At 41.4% G+C, this 20,034-nt stretch overlaps 1 protein-coding gene across 9 annotated transcripts in view; it reads right to left on the bottom strand.

Annotated features, from left to right (window-relative positions):
* The window catches only part of NAV2 (neuron navigator 2), a 528,711-nt gene that overhangs the window by 37,463 nt on the left and 471,214 nt on the right, over positions 1-20,034 (bottom strand). For 6 of the 9 annotated variants that reach the window (XM_080982305.1, XM_080982307.1, XM_080982300.1 and 3 more), the window contains 7 exons: positions 16,734-17,025; positions 14,353-15,055; positions 12,955-13,419; positions 10,648-10,713; positions 9,176-9,220; positions 6,301-6,461; positions 2,453-2,641 (listed from right to left, as the gene is read on the bottom strand). In XM_080982305.1, the coding sequence (XP_080838431.1) occupies positions 2,453-2,641; positions 6,301-6,461; positions 9,176-9,220; positions 10,648-10,713; positions 12,955-13,419; positions 14,353-15,055; positions 16,734-17,025 (1,921 nt within the window). The remainder of the gene's footprint in view (positions 1-2,452; positions 2,642-6,300; positions 6,462-9,175; positions 9,221-10,647; positions 10,714-12,954; positions 13,420-14,352; positions 15,056-16,733; positions 17,026-20,034) is intronic. The other 3 variants (XM_080982303.1, XM_080982304.1, XM_080982301.1) reach the window with 2 other exon arrangements.

Below are 20,034 nucleotides of genomic sequence, written 5' to 3'. Positions count from 1 at the left end.
ATGGGTTGAATCAAGTTTAGAGTACACAAACTAAAATCAATGGAACTTTAAACTGGAAGGGGTTTTATGCGCATGATCCCAATTTAGCCCTGTTCAGGAGCTTAGTCCCGGTGGGACTATTGAAAACATGCAGGCTAGCTCTACCTGCTGACACATGATCAACTTTAAACTGAAGTGGGCTTGGTTGTATGGTCATTCTACATGGGTGGGAATTGAAATCCCAATTGCCGTCCTTGCTGAAGGAGCCTCACCTGTGTGCATCCATACCTCTGCTGTCCTTCAGAATGATGCTGACCACACGTCATCTGGGTGTGTGGCTGGCATATGTCTCAGTGTCAAAGGGGAACAGATAGCCTATGTGTTCTCAGTACAGTGGTACCTCGGGTTAAGAACTGAATTAGTTCCAGAGGTCTGTTCTTAACCTGAAACAGTTCTTAACTTGAGGCGTGCTTTCATTAATGGGGCCTCCCGCTGCCGCTGCACCACTGGCATGCAATTTCCGTTCTTATCCTGGAGCAAAGTTCTTAACCTGGAGCAACCACTTCCTGGTTAGCGGAGTTTGTAACCCAAAGTGTCTGTAACCCGAGGTACCACTGTAGAGAGTACCTGATTCAGGCTACAGTAATATTACATTTCACAAGCCCAATAACCATATACCATTAAGTTCTTACTTTCAGTAGCAGCTCCATTCTGCTATGTCTGGCTTCTTTGGAATTTTTTCTTGTAAACTTTGAAATAAGATTGTGTTAGACATTTCCAACTATTTGTAAGGGGACCTTTCCAGGAAAACAAATTCTACGGTGTGCTCATAATCCCCAAGTAAGAAAATGAATCTGTCTTAAGTAATTTAATTTTACATTAATCAAATACAACTAATATTTTGGTAACTTCTTAGTAGACCTAAATATGTGTGTGTGTGTGTGTGTGTGTGTGTGTGTGTGTGTAAATATATATGAAAATCTGAATACTGATTGTGATTTTCTATTGCTTCAGAACTGTATATTAAATTACTCTACTTTTGGACTTATATTAATCTTGGCATGCCAAGCATTTTGCATATTTCATTCTGTATGCTCTCAATTTCTCCTTTATTAAAGGTTATAATTCTCATAGTGTGCCATAGCCAAAGGAATGAAAATAGTTTTAAATGCTATTATGAATTAAACTAAAAATACATTCATTGCCACTGTTGCATTGTCCACATAATTTGTGGAAAAGGGCAAATCAGAAAATCATATTGGCCTATTAATGATTTAATAGTTTGACATGGAAGTCAAGAAGCAAAGGAATTTTTTTGTCTTAACTCATGCCATTAAACAACTATTTGTTTTGCTTTCTTCCATGGCATTCATAATAATTTTAAAACATGCATTGCGATACATACAAGGACACAGCAAATTCTAACTTTGGCTGGGAAATTTGGCAGTGTGAAATGGAGCAGTAGAGCCACCACCATATTTGAAGCCCTGACACTAATGCTGACCAAGTAAGGAGGGGGCACTATTTTAAATTTTTTCACTGCACCAATTCCAGGCTGATACAGCAAAGACGTCCAGATTAGAGAGCTCTTTGAGCCAGAAACCAGCAGTTCCTTGAACGGTCCACCTCCATCCAACTGCCACCTATTAGGGCCTAGAACTGCAGCACGAAATAGCCAACTGATTGATCTCTCTCAGCAAGACAGTACTTAAACTGGGTGAACAGGATATGAATCCAAACCAGCGCTTCAGCTTTTGAAAAATAGCTGATTTCTAGGCAAAATTGCAACTTCAAAGGAAAATCCTGAAAATATGATGTTGCATGTGCCATAACTGAACTTTCCCAGATGAAATCATTATCCACAACGACATGCACTCACAATCCACATCTGACAGACAGTATGAGAAAGAAGCCTGAACAATGGAAGACAAAGATCTACTCTGTTCAAGTTGGGAAATTGCTACTTGGAACATCTTGAACTGAAAGGTAAAGGAAATGAATTTTAGAGGCTCTTAAAAGGTACAGAAAATGGCACCATTCACATTTATATACAGAGGGAAACAATAAGCAGTTGATTATGAAATGTTGTGCATCTTAAAATGCAAGGACACAAATATTTATGCAAGGATATTCTTCAGTAAGAACCATTAGGATTTTACGAGGTATTTGACAGAATGTGTTGACATCTGAAAGAAATGGTTAAATGTTTTAGTGGTCTTAGGCAAATTAGTATCACATCAGGACTCAAGTAAAACATTCCCATCACCTCTGTTTACCTCAATTAACTTTTTTTTTTAAAAAAAACCCTATATTTTATATTTGCAATTTTACTTAAATATAAACAAGTCAATGTTAATCAACATTATGGTTAAACACTTGAGAAACTTTAATAATGTTTGATTCAGTTTATCCCCCAGCAAATTTCAATTGGGAACTTGATCCAACTTTTCAAAAAGATTTTCAGCTCACTTACCCTCTTCAAAGCCATCCCGGAATGACCCTGAACGGCTCATTGTCCTGCTCTTTTCATCCAGTGACATTGAGCTGTTCCGGAACCGGGTGTCACTGTAAGGATCATAAGGGCCATCTGCATTAGAAAGACTGTGCGTCCGTAGCATGGTTGGGTTTGACAAGCTCATCTGGGCTGCTGTGGTGGGGCTTGCTAGAAAGCAAGACAAACACAGAAAGTTCAAAAATCTATGCACATGCAATGGTGTTCTGTTGTGCCAGAAACAGTTTAGTCATGCTAGCCACATGACCCAAAAAGCTGTCTGTGGACGAACGCCAACTCCCTCCGCCTGAAGCGAGATGAGTGCCGCACCCCATAGTTGTGTGTGCGTGTGGGGTCCTTTACCTTTTACCTTACTAATGGCATATGTGGGTCTTGTTTGAGTAAGGTGTCTTGCTTGGAGCTGTCCATGGTACTGCTGTCCCTACACATTCTGACTGATTAATAGTTGCCATCCCTTTGACTTCCTAACACCATGTCTGTTTCCTACCACCCACTGAAACCCTATTCTAACTACAGCTGCACACTGGCTTGGAGCTAATCCAGATCAGTGAAAATACTGGTGAAAGCATAATACTAATTATGTTTAGCTCCAAAAACCTTAAAGAAGGGAATTTTACATGCAAGAGCAGGGCAGAGAAAAGAGTGCAAGTCCATGGGGCACTCAAGTACAGTTAGAAGACTGGATGGCATTATACCTACACTGGTCTTCACTGGTAAGCTACATCAAACAAATGTATCCTCATACGCATCAATTCTGTAATCATCAGTGGAATAATTTTCTATCAGACAAAATCCATCACCCAAAATAATGAAAATGATGATTTGCACAGAGAATGAGTGCTGCTTGTTATTCATTCTAGTTCCAAGAATTAAAGTTCCACTTCCCATTTCATATAGAGTTAGCATTAGCTTAGAATAAAATGGACTCAAGTTTTCCCATCATACTAGCAAAGCTGATGGGACGAGAGAAACAAAAAGCAATCCCTGCAAAAGGCATGAATCCCAAGTTGTTCACTGCAGGTGTGGTCTGGCTTATTTCTTCTATCCTTTCAAGAAATCACAAGTTCTAAGCAAGCAGTAAAAGCTGCAGGAACAGGCTATATAGGCTTGCATCTCTTACAACATGTGTTTTAATCAGATTTTATTGCAGTGTCTTGGCATTTTATTGTATGTCATTACTGTTGGTAGCTATGTTAGGCACAGGTTGATGGAAAGGTGGGGTACAAATTTAACAAAGAAATAAATTATATGGTAAATATATAATCTTAATCAAGAACTTTGACACTTTATTAACAGGATTCCTTGAAATACGCTTTTTTTAAAAGCTCCTTGAAGTTGGAACTACTTCAATGCAGAAATCAGTAAAATTACAAGGATAGGCCACAGGTTTCTGCAAGTCACAAAGCAATGCCCCACGGGTGTACACTTAGCTTTTTCATATACTATATAGTCACTCTTGTAAACTGGTGAATGTATTTAAATATAACAGTCAAACAAGAGCAAAGTACTCCAGGGTTTGTTTTTAGGGAGATATCAAAAATGGAAATGTACAATATTTCATAATTAGTATCTGGAATTAAGACGGGTATATATGTATGGAATTTTCCTTCTTGAGGTAAGGCATTTACAGGACTGGGTTCCCAGGATGAAGACTGTGTTAATATAGCTGGAGCTCAGGCTATAGTCCAAGTGAGCTTTAAAGGACAGGAAGAGTATTGGGTTTGAGAATCCTGAATGCGAATGATATGGCTGTTAAGCCACACACTGATAGGGGAGGTTCCTTACTGGTTTGTCAAATAACACTTTTTGAATATTCAAGTTCTTAAGTTTACTGTTCTAACCAAATGCCATGACAAACTTATAGAAATAGTGCTAATACAATAATACAGAACATACATCCACAAAATAAGCCAACTTCCATGATGAAAGACAGGGAAGATATCATAGACACCAACAACCTCAAATCTAGCTTGATTTCAGATTATACCTCCAAATCTCCAAAACAACTTATAGCAATTTTTTTTCCTTTTCCTTTTTTTTTTTGCAGCCACTGCATAGAGGGCCATTCAGGATTACTTATTTTGAAAGAAACCTTCAGATTTTGTTCTAAGATTAGCTATAATGCTCCTTTTTATAACGCTTCACTTCTATTGTTACTTATTGTGGCAGATCATAAAAAATCTTAATAAACTGTTGAATATTAAGTATCTATATATGCATTAAATAACCTCTATTTTTTATATCAGCAGCAATGCCATAAACATCCATAGGAAAAAAATGCCTAATTTAACTACCCTTCCTACTTTTCTTCTTCTGGAATTTCCTGACAACTGGTTTTGTACTTCACTCTTTTTTTAGTGATTTACTTGGCAACCTTGGCAGCAAATTTTCTTAGCATCTCAGTTATTTGGTCCCTGGACCAAATAACACTGTTGTAACATGACTACACAAACAGGGCAGTAGTATCTTTTGCTAGCATTAGATGTCATCAGGCAAGAGCAATTACCGTATTTTTCGCACCATAGGACGCACCGGACAATAGGACGCACTTTGTTTTAGAGGGGGGAGCACAAGAAAAAAAAAATTCTCCCCCTCTCTGCCCATCGCCCCTTCAGTGAAGCACGGGCTTCTTTAGCCCCGCGCGCGCTCTCCCGGCTGGAGAGGTGACGCGTGGCTATAGAGGCTCCTGCCATAGCCGCGTGTCACCTCTCCAGCTGGGAGAGGGTCATGGGGTGCTTCTTTAGCCCCACGCGCGCTCTCCCAGCTGGAGAGGTGACGCGCGGCTGTAGAGGCTCCTGCCATAGCCGCGCATCACCTCTCCGGCTGGGAGAGGGTCGCGGGGCTATGGCGTCTTCGCTCCATAGGACGCACACACATTTCCCCTTCATTTTTGAAGGGGTAAAAGTGCGTCCTATAGAGCGAAAAATACGGTAATGCCATATATGGAGTACCACCAGTGTGAAGATCTCCTTGGTCATGGGCCATGGATAAATTGCAATTAAGTGTGATTAGGACTGTTGTGTAGCAGAAGCCTCTGCTCGCAGAAGGGCATGAATTGAACATCACCCACAAGAGATGGCAGCTACTTCCCTTCCCAAGCTCTGAAGCAGGAATGGCCATTGCTATTCAGGCCCTTTCTGCCATGTTTGGTTAAATTATAGTCTCTGTGTTTGAGATGATAGTGCTGCAGTGCCTACTTTTGCCTCTTGCCTTACTGACCACCATTGTGTGGCCCTCAGATGGCTGTCCAGAAGAAACTCTGGCCCTTGTTCCCCACCCCTGGGAAACATCCCATGCTAATATACCCTTAGGCATGTGACAAAGCTGCCTATTTTCCCCCTGGCACTCTCCTCTCTCAGATTGCTAGACCAGTTACTGCTGGCCTTCCTAAGGCCTCCTTTGTGGCTACATCTGTCCTGGGTCTTAAAATTTTTGTGTTTGGCTTCTCCCATGCCTATCTCTCTGTACTTGCCTACAGACTCCCTAGCTTGACCTTTTCCCTCTGATTACGGTATACCTCATAATGTAGCCTGCCATATTGAAAGGCCTAGAGAGTTGTTAAGCATTCCATTCTGGGCGATGAAATGATATATAAAACATTACAATGATGTGGAGGAGGGGAACGACTGAATTTAAATAAAATTATTTTTAGGGAAAATATGATTCCGAGTACTATCACCATACAGTTGTGCAGGCAGAGATCCCACTTTCGTTTGTGGTGAGGAAAAAAATCAATGCGCTATCTGCTACTTTGCAAAGGTAAGCATGCTAAACATGTTCCAATTATGAAAAGAGAATAGTTCACTCACCCAGTTGGGAGAAGTTAAATCTAGTTCCGGAAGGTGATGTGATGCTGGAACCAGAGGAAAATGGAGAACTGACAACTGTATCCTGAAGTCCTCCTGCAGAGTGGGAACGCAGCCATTCTTTTGCTTCTTCTTGACTGCGAAGTTGTGATGAAGGAGTATACCTGTGCAGACAAAATAAGCTTTAGCATTTGCTCAAAAAATGTTTCGTTTACCGAAAATCCATAAGCATGTGGACAGGAAAACAGGCAGCGAGGCTGAAAGAAGTCTCCTGTCTACCAGAGGCCTTTTCTTTTCTTTTCTTTTCTACACTGGATTGTTCCAGTAGAAGGAAGTTAAATGGGGTGGGTGGGGGAGACTTTGGGAGTCTTAAAAATGGCTTTTCTTATATTCAAGCCATGTAAATAATCAGCATTTCACTTCCGAGACAAAATGTTTTAATTTCATTTTACAAATGTTGGCTGAGTATCCAATCTCATGTGAAATGCTACTTTTCAACACAGGACAAACATGTTGTTGGAAAGGTGGGTGAAGGATCTGTAGAAAGAGGACATAGTGAAGCAAAAGGAGATGCATATAAGCATCCATGAAAAGAAATAGTGTGAATTGAGAGGAAGCTTTCACATGGCTAGAGATTAACAAAGCAATCGCTTCCTGGGGCCGCCCAGCCACAGGGATAATTGGAGTGGAGAAATCACAACTGCATCCAAAGCTTCAGACTGGTGTGGCAGAGGAAACCACTCAGAGGAGCCCAGTCCCCTCTCAATGGGCTGGCTCAGGTCCCAGCAGATCTTTAGCCTGCCCTGCTCTGCTTCACTTTGAAATACCTCGTTGAAAGGCCTTGTGTTGGCTTCTGCTGATGGAAAGATTTCTGGCAGCAGCTCCCAAACAGCCAGCATTTCCTGTGGTGGTGAAGCCTTGACTACAAAACCTGGCAGAGTTGGTCAGAAGGACACCTTCACCTAATTATAAACCCTATCAGGGGTGTAGATCTATCCCTAAGAAAGCTACACCAAGCTTGTAAATAGACACTTACATAAGGTGCACATAAAAGTACAAACTGTCTCCAGACAACTGGGCAAAGATGTTAGCTCTTCCCTGCTTTTCAGGCTGCTGGTTAGAGTATAGGATAGGGTTGCCATACATCCAGAATTTCCCAGACATAGCTAGAATATGGCAGTCGGAAGCAGTGTCTAGGCAGAAATCACTGAAATGTCCAGATGTATGGCAACCCACGTCGGAAGTCTAGATGGTGGCGAAGATTTTAAGATTTTGCAAAAAAAGAAAGCAAGCTCAACAACTTTTTTTGTGTTCAGATTTTCACTTTTTCAAATATGCCAACCCTAGTATTGGACCAGGAACAGAAAGACTAGATTAAAATTCCCATTTAATCATGAGTCAGTGGTGAGCCACAGCCATTATTGCTCAGCCTAGCTAACCTCACATGATAGTTGTATAGGCAATGTGGGGCTTGAGTGAGGGTGGCGGGGTAACAACCTCCCCATTCAGGGAGAATAGGATATAGAGCCAATAAATTTTAAAACACACAACAGAGGTCTACTGGTATTTGCAAGACTGGGATTACTGGTCCTTACAAAACAAAAAGCAACAAAAAACAAAAAAATGGGGAGGAGGAACCCAGGTAAAGCCCATTTATATGTGAATATAAATTTTGTGCATGGCAGGTTCTGGATCACAGTGATCATCATCACATCCTCAGTTATTTTTTAGTCTTTGAAGTAAATGAGAATGCACAACTTTTAAGAGGGTACTGGCAACACCACTGTCTTCCTGCCATCAGCCTTGAATTTTGAGTATTAGTTTCAGATACTGAAGATGAAAGTCATTAATGTGTATAGATCTTTCAGGGATTGGAGCCATAAACAGGCACACAAAGTTTAGCACAATATGCTAAAGAACAAAAGTGTAAATACCTACCTCTTTGACATTCAAATACTTTAAACTTAAAAGATGTCATTCATTATTTAGCTGGAGACATTTGACAGGCACAGAAAACAATTCAGACCAACCAATCTCTCCCCACCCTCACCCCACAAATTAGCAAAATGCTTTAGCACCTAGCTCAGTGTGACAATCAAAGCTGCTGCAAAGAACAATGTCTTTGTAGTGCAGAATAAATTGCAGCTCTAATGTAAAGCCATCATTTCCATTATCTAAAAAAGTATTTATAATACAGTCTGAAATTGAACTGTTTTGCCAGATACTTTCCACTGAGTTAGTTCAGCGCTTTCATTTTGTTGTATTAAAGTTAATGAACCTAGTAAACATGTTTAAAGTCTCCTTTCTTTACAAAAGAAACATATTCTTCTGTGTAATTTCTCTTAATGTCAAATCACATGTATTATATGTTTTGGAAGCAGACATTTATGGAGCACCTGATTGGTTTGATACTTTTTTGTATTTAAAGTACTAGTACAGCTCCAACTGTTGTATTGTAAAATGTGCATTTTTAATGACCTATAAATTCCTCTTGATCTGCATTTCAGAAGTTACACTGTGAGAATAACATCAACTAGTTCCTACTTTGGTCGTAAAAGCTGCAAATTATTGCTTGCAAACCAAGCTCAGTGATGGTTCGTGAGATGCGCTTTTCAAAGAGCCAGCCAGCTACTGTTGCAGTCCCTGCTCAAGCTGAGACGTTATCAGATGGAAAGAAGCATGTAGGGTAAAGGAAAGGGGGCAATGACCTGCTTCAAAGAGGCTGAGGGAGGAAGGAGGAAGAGATTGCAGCCAGGCACTGCAAAAGCTGAGATCACCACCACCACCACCAGCACTACTGACGGCCACAAGAGACATACAAAGCAAAGCTCCAAAAACCACATGGAAAACTGCTTATGCTATGTGGAAACACCAATACCTGAGTCCTTTCTTAGGCAAAGTGTTCCTATCAAGATGAGGGTCGCTGTAGAAAAGTTAAAAGAAAAGAACTTCAGAAGAAAAGAACGAAAGAGGAGGATTAAAGATCAGCTTGAAAGAGAGGAGAATTTACTATTAAACAGCTGCACCATGGTACTGGAAAAGATAACGAGAGCCCCTGCCAAGCCGACATGCAAAAAACCTTCTTACCACGTGTGGGTTGTGTTATATACAGAACATGCACAAGGGACCATGCAAAATGAAGACTTTGGACCCTCAAACCACTGAACATCATTTTATGTGACTTTTCATGGTCATTTGAAGATAGGGATCACACAGTGACCTTCCTGTTTCTCTTCCACAAATGTGGCTGGAAGAAGATAGCTTTTAATATGAAGTGTGCATGCCTCAGATGAATGCATTTAGGACACAGATGGCCACAATCTTGTTTTAATGCTATCTCTAACAAATGCACACCACTGAAAATGGCGACTAGGCAAATGACCAACCAACAGGGATCCGGGTTTCCACTTTCAGGAGACCAGGGTACTACTGTGGTCCAGATCACATGTGATTGTTCCTGGCATCCTATACACACTAGGAATGGCTACTGTTATAAATTCTCACAAGGGCCACCAATAGCAACAAATACATTTGCTTTAAATAAGGTCTGACAGGTGTGTGTTGATAATGCCACTGTATGAGACATTTAAAAAGCAGTTGCAACAAATGCTCTTAAAATATACTGCTTTAAACAAACTAATAATAATAATCTTGTATTCTCCAATGGCAAGACTTTCGATCTAGCTGAAAAGGTTTCCCCACCTACTGAAAACTGAAATGGTACCCGTGCAGGAGACATAGAAGCGTTAGAATTAATTCTCCATCAGTTACTGGTGTCAGATGAACAAAGCACAAATGACAGCAACAGCACTTCTGACATATCTTGCTTCCTTGCATTCATTTTTACAAGGACACACACACACACACACACACACACACACACCTATGATCCTCCCTCTCCCACCCCACAAGCTAAAATGGGTGAGCAACTTGTAACAGGAAATATATTTCAGCCACGCTGGAAGGGTGGGGGATAGAGGGATCAAGACAAAAAGGTGATACGGCCTGAAACGTGAGGGAAAGCAGCATGCCACCAGAATGCCGAAATGCTAGTGAGAGTTTACGCTGGCAGATAAAATATGAAACTTTAAAGAGATTGTTCATTTTGTTCTTGGAAAAACTGCTACACTCTCCAGCTTTTCCACATGCCTCTCCCCAGAGTAAACTGGGACACAGCGCTGTAAAACGGTCTCTCACTGGCATGTCTTTTGAGTGAGGGTTTACACATCCCAGTGAAACACACACACTCTTCACTGAGCACAGTCTTGCACAATACACTTTTGGCTTCTCAAGTGTGAAAATGAACCTTCTCGACTGTTTGTGCATTCTACTGCCCTGAGACAGCATTACCTGTCCTGCCTCCTGGGTAAAGTATTTCTGCAGAATTTGGGACTAGCAGCAGGGGAAGAGAGAGGGCTAGAAGAATAAAGTCCAACAAGACAAAAACAAAAACAACAAAAAGAGAGAGGAATATTAGCACAAAAGGAAGAAAGGGAAAGAGTTTTTGTATGTTACGATGCCACAGCAAATTAGAATGTTCTAAGTGGAAAAAAAGGTCTACAACGGGGTTAGACAGCTTCAAAAAAATTTTCAACTCCTGTGGTTTTCACTGGAGAAACATTTAACGTCAGTTCCAACTTCTTTGTTTTGTGGTTTCTTATCCATACAGTGGTTGCATGAGAACCATTTTCCATAGGAATGCAAACTGACAAGGGTCTTGAACAAATGGGTAAGTTGGCATGCCATTGCAGATCCATGACCATAAAATGAAGTTGATAGGTGCCATTCCCAAGCCAAAACAATCTAAGGAACTGCAGATACTAGAACCCAACTTTTGCTTTGAGTGGTGAACCAACCATTGAAATGGATCTGGGAAAGATCTAAATACATTGGTCTGCCTATTTCTGGGGTGGATATGGAGGGCAGAGAACAAGTGAGAGCATTCTGGTGAAAATGCTTTTATTTAGGACGACAAACCTCCCCAGCTGCCATAGCCCAAGGTGGGTAGGAACTGTATCATTCCTACGTTTTGTAGAAGGCTCAGCACATCTCTTTTGCAAGAAAAGGTAAATGTAGTAATATAGCTACAGCAGCAGGAGTATAGCACAAAAAGCTCATACTATCATCAATTATACAAGAAAAAGTGACATATCCATTTTGTCTTTGTTTAGCTCCTGGTGCCTACCTTCTAACTTGCCCTTACTCATCAGATCAGAATTGTGGTAGTAAGTAAGATCAATGAAAATAGCTCACTTTTGCAATCAAAATAAATATAGGGTGACAAAATTAAACTGGATTACCTAAGTCATCATAACTGTGATGGATATGTCCAGAAAGGAACAACAGATACTAAACCTTAGGGCCAAACTACACGTGAGGTTAAGAACATCATTAAATGCATTTTTGCAGCTAATGTGCAGGTTTCTAAAAATACAAATTACACCATATTGATAATTAATGGGAACAGAGTAGATATGAAGAGGGGATTTAAGTTTTTCATCTTCTGCAATCCTAAAGAAAATCTCTCTTCTCAAGTTGGTATTTGCTTTGGGGAAAACCTCCATGGGCATTAGTGGAATAGTTTCCTCCACATCAAATACCAGCAACACAGGAAGGATTTTTCTCAGGACTGCAGCAGAGGCTTAAATTCCATATTCTGGTCTGTCCTGTTCCAGTTAATTATTTGTTACTTAAACCAGATAATGCAATCTGCATTTATTTTAACGGCACTTGAAATGTCATATGTAGTTTGGCCCCTAGTATTTCAAAGTACTTAACATTCATTATCTCAGTAATTACCAATAGGCCAAAATAAAAAAAATCCTTCCAGTAGCACCTTTAAGACCAACTAAGTTAGTTCTAAGTTAGTACCAATAGGCCAGTATTACTGTCCACATGTTAAAAAGGGAAGAATGAAGCTGACTGATAATGGCTTGCCTAAGATTATCTAGCAAATTTGTGGCTGAGGTGAGATTTGAACTAAATCCTTCCCAACTCACATCTCTCCCTATGTCTCAGGCACTATGCTTTATGTGGAGTTCTTATGCATTGATCTATGAAATTATAACCTACACTAATTTATTGGCCCAATACAGTACTGAAAAGTAATGTACTGATGTGATCCTAGCTGAGATCTAAATGGCAGAACAGGATGCCCATCGAATGGATGGACACGACAAGGCATGCTGCTCTTTTCAAGTATGGTTTAACAGGAAATAAAGCATGTTCTTCATAGTTGCCACATTATGTCAAGGTGTATGCCAAGCCTCTTATTCATGGCTATAGTTCTCACTGGTGAAATCAGACCTGTGACGATCCAGTTCATATATGAGGTGGTTTGTTATTCACCCGTCTGAAAATCTAGGCACTTTTCATCATACATGTTTGGGAGCCGACAGTTAACAGAGATTTTTTAAAGGATGACAGGCACAGTGATCACAGCCATCTTTTGAACTCCATTAATTCATGCTTGCACAACATCTCCATCAATCCTTATTTACCTCATAGGAATGTCAAACTGAACAAAAATAAGTTATCCTGAATGACACTTGAACTCCGTGGGAATAATTCACAGTGAAACATGTCATGATTAAGCTACCGATTACATAAACCACAGTATGTATCACAAAGGTCTTCGGGGGGGGGGGGGAATCTCACCTCTCTGACAATGTTGTCTTTACACTGTTGGTTCTAACAAAGGGAGTCAGCGAGTCATCTTTAGAAGCTGCAATCAAGCCACTGGACGAGTTGTGGCTCAGGCCGCCTCCACTGCTGAGTGAAATATCTATGGATTCACAACTGGTGTGCAGGCTGCTAACAGACTGGTATCCAATCCCATCCTTGCTAACAGCAGAAGAACTACTGGCATTAGTGCCCCAGGTTAAGCTGTTGGAAGGAGCCGAATGAGCTGAACTGGGACTAGAAGCTAATGGAGACTGGTTCATGTCTGCATTCTTGCTATAAAGGGGACTACTACCACCACTGCTCAGTATGCCACTGCCAGGAGAATCCAGGTTCCCCTGTTGGTTCATGGTTGCATGTGGGTTGGAGATGACCACTGAATTTTTCATGCTTTCTGCAGTTGTGATGGGAGCTTGTTTACTTGGCTTTCCACCAAAAAGTCTGAAGAAGGGAAGAAAAGGAAAGAAAGTCAGGAAACATACTAAGAACCTTTGAGTTTAAACTTTTTTCCCCCATATTTTACTTGGCTCAAACACATTTGGGAGAAATCCTTATTTGTCAGATTAATGGGATACATTAGAGATTATTTCGTTCTGATCTATACTGTGTGTAGATGGACATGCACACAGTATAACCTGCACTCAGAATAGGCAAATTGGTGTCAGTGCACCAATGAGTGAGGCACACTAATGCTGACTTGGATCTGAATGAAATGTGATAGTTTCCCCCTTTCCTCTATGTTCACCTCTGTCTCTAAATGCTAGATCAAATAAGGTCATTCTAGGATTTCCCTCTGCCCATGGACACCTCTAATTATTCTGCCATTGTGTAAATACGTTAAGTATTCATATTAACATATTTTTCAGGATGTGTATCATGTACTTTCTCCTAGATTCATGTTGGGCAAGCCACTGTCCCACTTAATATTGGGGGGGGGGGAAGGGGGAGGAAATGGGCACCAAGCACACCTATAAAGTATATGCAATCTTGGCTAGGATCACCAGAATGACTGTTTCTAGCTATGAACAGGTCTGCAACGAAGGTGTTTTAGAAAATCTGGCATTCAAAACGTGTATTCTTCTTACAAAAGGTAAGGAAAATTTCATTTTCAGAAAAGGTGATCTTTTGGATTTCATCCAGAATGGCAGTGTAATGGAGGATTTATTGTGGCTAAAATCGTTCCCAGAGAATATTTCATTCAGTGTCTGTTTTTACTTTATACACTGCTTTTATGGCTTTATGCCATAAAGCTGTCTATACATTATCATCATCATCATCATTATTTCTGTTTCAAGAATGTCAAAGTCAGAACATAACCCCCCAAAGCTTCTGAACTCCTTTCAGGCACTGCACAATTGAACAAGCTCTACATACCTGCGCAAGGTAGGGGAGGCTACATCTGGGTACTTGACTCCTTGCTGGTGAGCACTCTGGGATGCACTTGAAGCCGGCTGAGATGCTGGGTTCATTTTAACAGAATTACAAGAGATTACACTTTCGTTGTCCGATGAGATCCCTTTCTCTTTATCTGTTTGGTTGACTAAACCTGGCAGAGAGCTCCCAAGGGCAACTTTGGCTGGCTCTCTCATCTTAGGAACAGGCAAGCCTGCTGACTTGCTACTTATGTTGGAATCTATGCTGCTGGTGCTAGATCTATTGCCAGCTCCGCTTCTGCTGCTGGATTTGCTGGGCCTGGGTAAACTCCGGTACTGAAGATTGCTTCGAGTACTAATGGCTAAGTAACCATCGTCCTGATTCTGCGAGCCATCAACACTAGTCTTCCGACCAGTAGACCTTCCCATAAGTCCAGATGACTTGGGGATTTTGCCCAGGGTAGCTGATCTACTAGTGATTGTTGCCCCACTAGCTGTTATTATGGTCATGCCTACAGCTGACCCACTCTGTTTTTTAAATCCAAATGCATTTGTGTTAGCAGCAGCTGTTCTAGAGTTATTTGCAGAAGGTTTCTTTGATTCATCACCACTGCTTCGTCCTGCATCTGATGGGGAACGTTTAATGTGTCCAGATTTGGGAGAAATTCTACCCTTTTCCGATACCTTGGCATCATCAGTTTTTCCTAGGAAAAAAGGAAAGTAAGTTCAAATATTGCATGGTACCAAACACTGTGCACATTAGTATAAAGAAGTGATGAAAAGCTTAAAACACATGAAACACAAGAGTATGTGGAAGCATTCTAACTTTGCTTAATTTCTAGAAATCAATAGCACTATGCACAGGAATGACAGGATAATATATCTGCTGTGTTTAAAACTGAAATTTGAGCATGTGGGCCCAATGATTCAAACCAAGTGAGCATGGTATCCTTAGGGCAGATGTGGCAAAACTTTGGCTCTCAAGTGTTGCTGAACTACAACTCCCATTGTCCCCAGCAAGTACAGCCAATGGTCAGGGATGATAGGAACAGTAGTCCAAAGGTTCCCCACACTTACCCAAGGGCAGTGCTATTTTTCTAGAAAATGAGGTGAATACTAACCATGAATACCTCCACCTGAGAGGTGCCAGAACTGAGTATCACTGAGTTCCAGGTGAAAAAAAGCCCTGCCCCAGGGTGTGAAAAAATGGAGCAACTGGAGGTGGTTGTGCAAGAATGAGGCAAGGCAGTGCATCAACCGCAGTGGTCACCACCAGCCACGCCCCTCCTCTCCTCACCCCCATCTCCTAGTTTAAAGCTGTTTTGTCCATACTAACATGCCAGCAGCCCTGGTACTCTCACTCTCCCTTGCTCTGAAGAGGGGGTGCATCCTAAGTGCAAGGCATTCTGGGTGATGTGGGCCACAGAGGGCCTGTGCTGCTACTGTTTCACAGTGGTAGTTTTGCACTTAGTTTAGAACAGGGGTTGGCAAACTATGGCCCATGGGCCAGACACAGCCCGTGGGGGTCGTTAAACTGGCCCCTGGCCCTTGCTGCCCGCTCGGTCAGTCCCCACGTGGAGCTAAACCAGCGCGGTGCACCGGTTTAGCTCTGCACGGGGACTGACTTCCAGGATGCAGCCATGGCTTCCTATTGGCTGCAGGAAGCTTCTGCAGCCAATAAGAAGCCGCAGACACCATCTCCTCCCTTGCCATGGCTCCGAAAGCCCGGGGGGAAAGAGCAGCGGGCGGGCATGCATGTGCACAGGTGCACACACTCCCATGCGCGGGCGATCCGGCCCGCCGGCAGAAAAGTTTGCCGACCCCTGATTTAGAACCTCAAAGTTACTTTTAAATTAAGAGTACCTATACACCAGGCTAAAGGTGCCTACACACTCAGTTTCTCCTGCTATTTTTCATTTGCAATGGGATGCAGTGTTAAGAAACGTGCAGGGGCAATTAGTTATCACAGCTAGATATGATGATTGCAAGGAGATAGGTTGCATATGCAACTTAGACATGTTTTCTAATTAAGTAGATTGTGATTTTAAAAAATAACAAGCTGGTCTTAACTAAGCATTCAAAGGTGCCTTCAGATTTATTTACGCTTTCAAGAAAACACATGAGTTCTACTGCTTAGCACATACATCATCCATTCAAGAGGCAAATTTCACCCCAGTTACAAGACACTATTGAGTCGACATCATTGTTGGCAGGACCTCTTTAGTTTGGCACTGGTACACAAGGGCAGAGATTTATTGCACAGTTTTCCATCAAAGACAAGCATAGATCAAAATGCAGTTGAAATCCTGACAGAGGAAATTTTCTTCTAACTGCACAAATTCTTGGCCTGCATTGTTTGTCTGTTGGCTGTGCATTCCTCACCTGTTCCAGGTGTCTTCAAAGTTCCTGAGGTGGCTGCCGTTTTTGTCCTTGGTGTGGTAATGCCAACCTGAGCTGACATGCCCCGTCTCCAGGAACCCGTCTGCGAAATGACTGTGTTCTTCCTCCCAGAATTGCTTTTATCAGATTCATCAGACACATCAGAGGGATTCCTTCTCCATTTAGACCCAGGCTCCATCTTCACACCACTGTCTGAGCCACCATCGGATTTCTTGATTTCGTCGCCAGACCACAAGGAATTCCGCTCCACTTGGGAATGCTTTTCAGCATCAGTCTGAAGAGAAAAAGGAAATCATAAACTTGTAAAGTTTTTCTTCCCCCAGCATCAAAAATCTAACCCTTGAAAACTTCACTAATTATTTAAAGACCTCACTAAGGACTTTTTACTTAGCTATTTTTGTCTCCTTTACAATAATTTTTTTTTTTAAAATCAGTTCTAAATACAAACAATAATTAAGCTGAATCACATTTTCTGTAAATTCATTTCTAATGCATTTAAGCAAAAAAGTCACTAAATAAAAGACATAAAAATAAGATTTATAAAGGTGAGAAATCAACTGATTCATCCTGAGCTTCCTCACAATATCTTTTACTGCAAGACAGGAACCCACTTCAAATCTGTGTTGTGAGCTTCTTCCTTTGTTCTGCTTTCCTATCTCCTTACTGGCAATGTGATCTGTGGAGTATGAAGAAGCAGCTTTTCGCAAGACTGAAATGTGTGCTTCCTGCATACCCACAGCCTCACTCTAACTTTATCATCAACTGAGGTGAGAAATTTTCAGAAGTGGCAATGCTTCACATCTGATGACTAAATTTAAATTTGTGATTACCTAGAATTTCCTAAAAGCCTGGTTTATTTATTCCTCACAATTAATTCTCTCCCCTTTTCCTCCAAATGTATGCTACAAGCTAGGACCCTTCAAGTACAATATTATTATTTTTTCTTCATATGATGACCAAGGGAAGGGACTCTTTTCTGGGATGTATTCTTTATCTGCACTCTTTTGTTTCACTTGCACTGGCTTCACCATCCATCCGAAATGATTTGCAATTCAAATCCCACACATGGAGACTGACATCCACAAATGCCAAAATAGCTGAAAAAGCTGTGAACCTGCTACACATATGGGAACCCAAAATTGCAGGCGCTGGGGGAATCTGTGTTTTTGGGCACTCTATTTATTCCTTATCCTGCTGAGTGGGTCCTTTTATGTCCTGCCCTGTTTACATAAATAAAACATCTCAAAATGCAAAATAGGCAACATTTTTCTTCAGACATGAGGCATGATCTTACAAACTAAAGGTGACCTGGGCTCATGTTTCATGGGTGGGGGAGCATTTTCTGCCATTTTCAGATGTGGAAGAAGAGCAACTGCCACATTTTCAGAGGGGTGGAATGACAGAGGCTTCTATTTTCCTTTTTTAAATAAAACATTTTTTTGAAATAATTCTGCCACAGCAGCTACACTCCTCCAAACAGCCTGTGAGGAGCATCCCTGTAATGTATCACTTGAAAACATGACATCATGGTGTATAATTGTTCTGAGTGCACTGGTGAGGGGAAATATTCAGGGTGACCCTCTTTTGCCCAATGAACAGCAGCCATTTCCATTCAAGGAAGAGAAGCTGCACTCACAGAAGGACTCGTTCAGTTGAGTGCAATTCTTGAAAATACAGTGGTACCTCGTGTTACATATGCTTCAGGTTACAGACTCCACTAACCCAGAAATAGTACCTTGGGTTAAGAACTTTGCTTCAGGATGAGAACAGAAATCGTGCAGCAGTGGCACAGCGGCAGCAGGAGGCCCCATTAGTTAAAGTGGTGCTTCAGGTTAAGAACAGTTTCAGGTTAAGAACTGACCTCCAGAACAAATTAAGTACTTAACCCAAGGTACCACTGTATAATGAAAATGCTAGATGCAACCCACAGTCCCACTTATGCTAAACCTCACAGTGTAATCATACAAATTCGGCAAACTGAGTGAAGGTGCACATGCCCTGAGGTGAGGCGAGAGGCTTCCCTCCAGAAACTTAGCTTACTTCAGCAACCTTTACTCCGTTGGATTGGTTTTTATTCTGCAGGTCTTCAAACTGTTGTATTTTAATAAACATGACCTTGCCTTGACATGCTGTGGCTTGTTTCCTTTTTTGGGGTGTGGGAGCAGTGGTGCTTCTGTTTCTAGCAGGCATGGGTTTGGCCCACCCACCCCTCACCTAGGAAGAGACGTGATTTGTTTTCTCCTGGGGTTAAAGGTTGCTAGCTCACCTGGGCTGGAATGCTCAGTTAGGAAGGGGAAGACTGACTGGATTCATCAATGTCATTCTTCCCCCTGCTCATCCTTAATTAATTAATCAACCTTTATATACCACTTAAGGAGCTCAAGGTGCTGTACATGGTTCCGCTTCTTCCCTTTTCATCTTCACAAAAATCCCTGTGAGGTATGTTAAGCTGAGAGGCAGTGGCTGGTCCAGTGAGCTTCACGGCTGAGTGAGGATTCGAACCCTGGTCTCCCGGGTCATAGTTCAATGCTCTAACCATTACACCACACTAGCTCTCCTTTATCTTCATGGTGCGTGGCCTCCTGCCCTCTTTTTCACAGCCTTGGCTTGTGCTAGCTGCTTTTCTTGAGGAATTGCATAGGAATTTTGTGGGGAGCCCCTGATTGGCATCTGGGATTCCTCTTCTTATTGTTACATTTCCTCATCTTGCCGTGTCTCAATTCTTCTGGGGTGTGGGGCAACTAGGCACCACCAATTTAAAACACACATGAAAACTCTTGATGCACAACTAGAGGCAAGACTCTTTAACGTAGCCACAGCTATGCACTTCATGGCAAGAGAACAAAGAGTAACACTTCACGGCAACTGCACTGTTATATTAAAAACTGCTATTAAAATATTTTCACGTTTCAATTAAAAGAAAAGAAAAGAAGGAAGTGAAATAATAGCTGCACAGAAATGTTTACGAAACAGCAACGGTTAGAAAGCATGGACAAATTGCCTTTGACTTGTGAAAACTCCTAAATTATTGCATTCTTCAAAGAAGTTTTAGATGTAATCAGGTTGTATCCACTTTGGAAAGCAAAAGAGAATGCAAATTCTTACAGCTCATCTTGGGGACAGAAAACTTCCAAATTACATACTGATGCAAAATTCTTTACTGTTTTTGGATCTGTTGGCTAGGAACACTGGATGCTCCTAGAATGCCACCTACAGACATTAAATATAAATTTCTTGTGAAACGCTGCCAAAAGACTGGATGGCTAGTAACAACATGCAACCT

This window comes from Podarcis pityusensis (genome assembly GCF_964106645.2).
Source record: "Podarcis pityusensis genome assembly, chromosome: 1".
Taxonomy (NCBI): Eukaryota; Metazoa; Chordata; class Lepidosauria; order Squamata; family Lacertidae; genus Podarcis; species Podarcis pityusensis.
The sequence above is the reverse complement of the archived record's forward strand: the minus strand, read 5'-3'. Positions and strand labels throughout refer to the sequence as shown.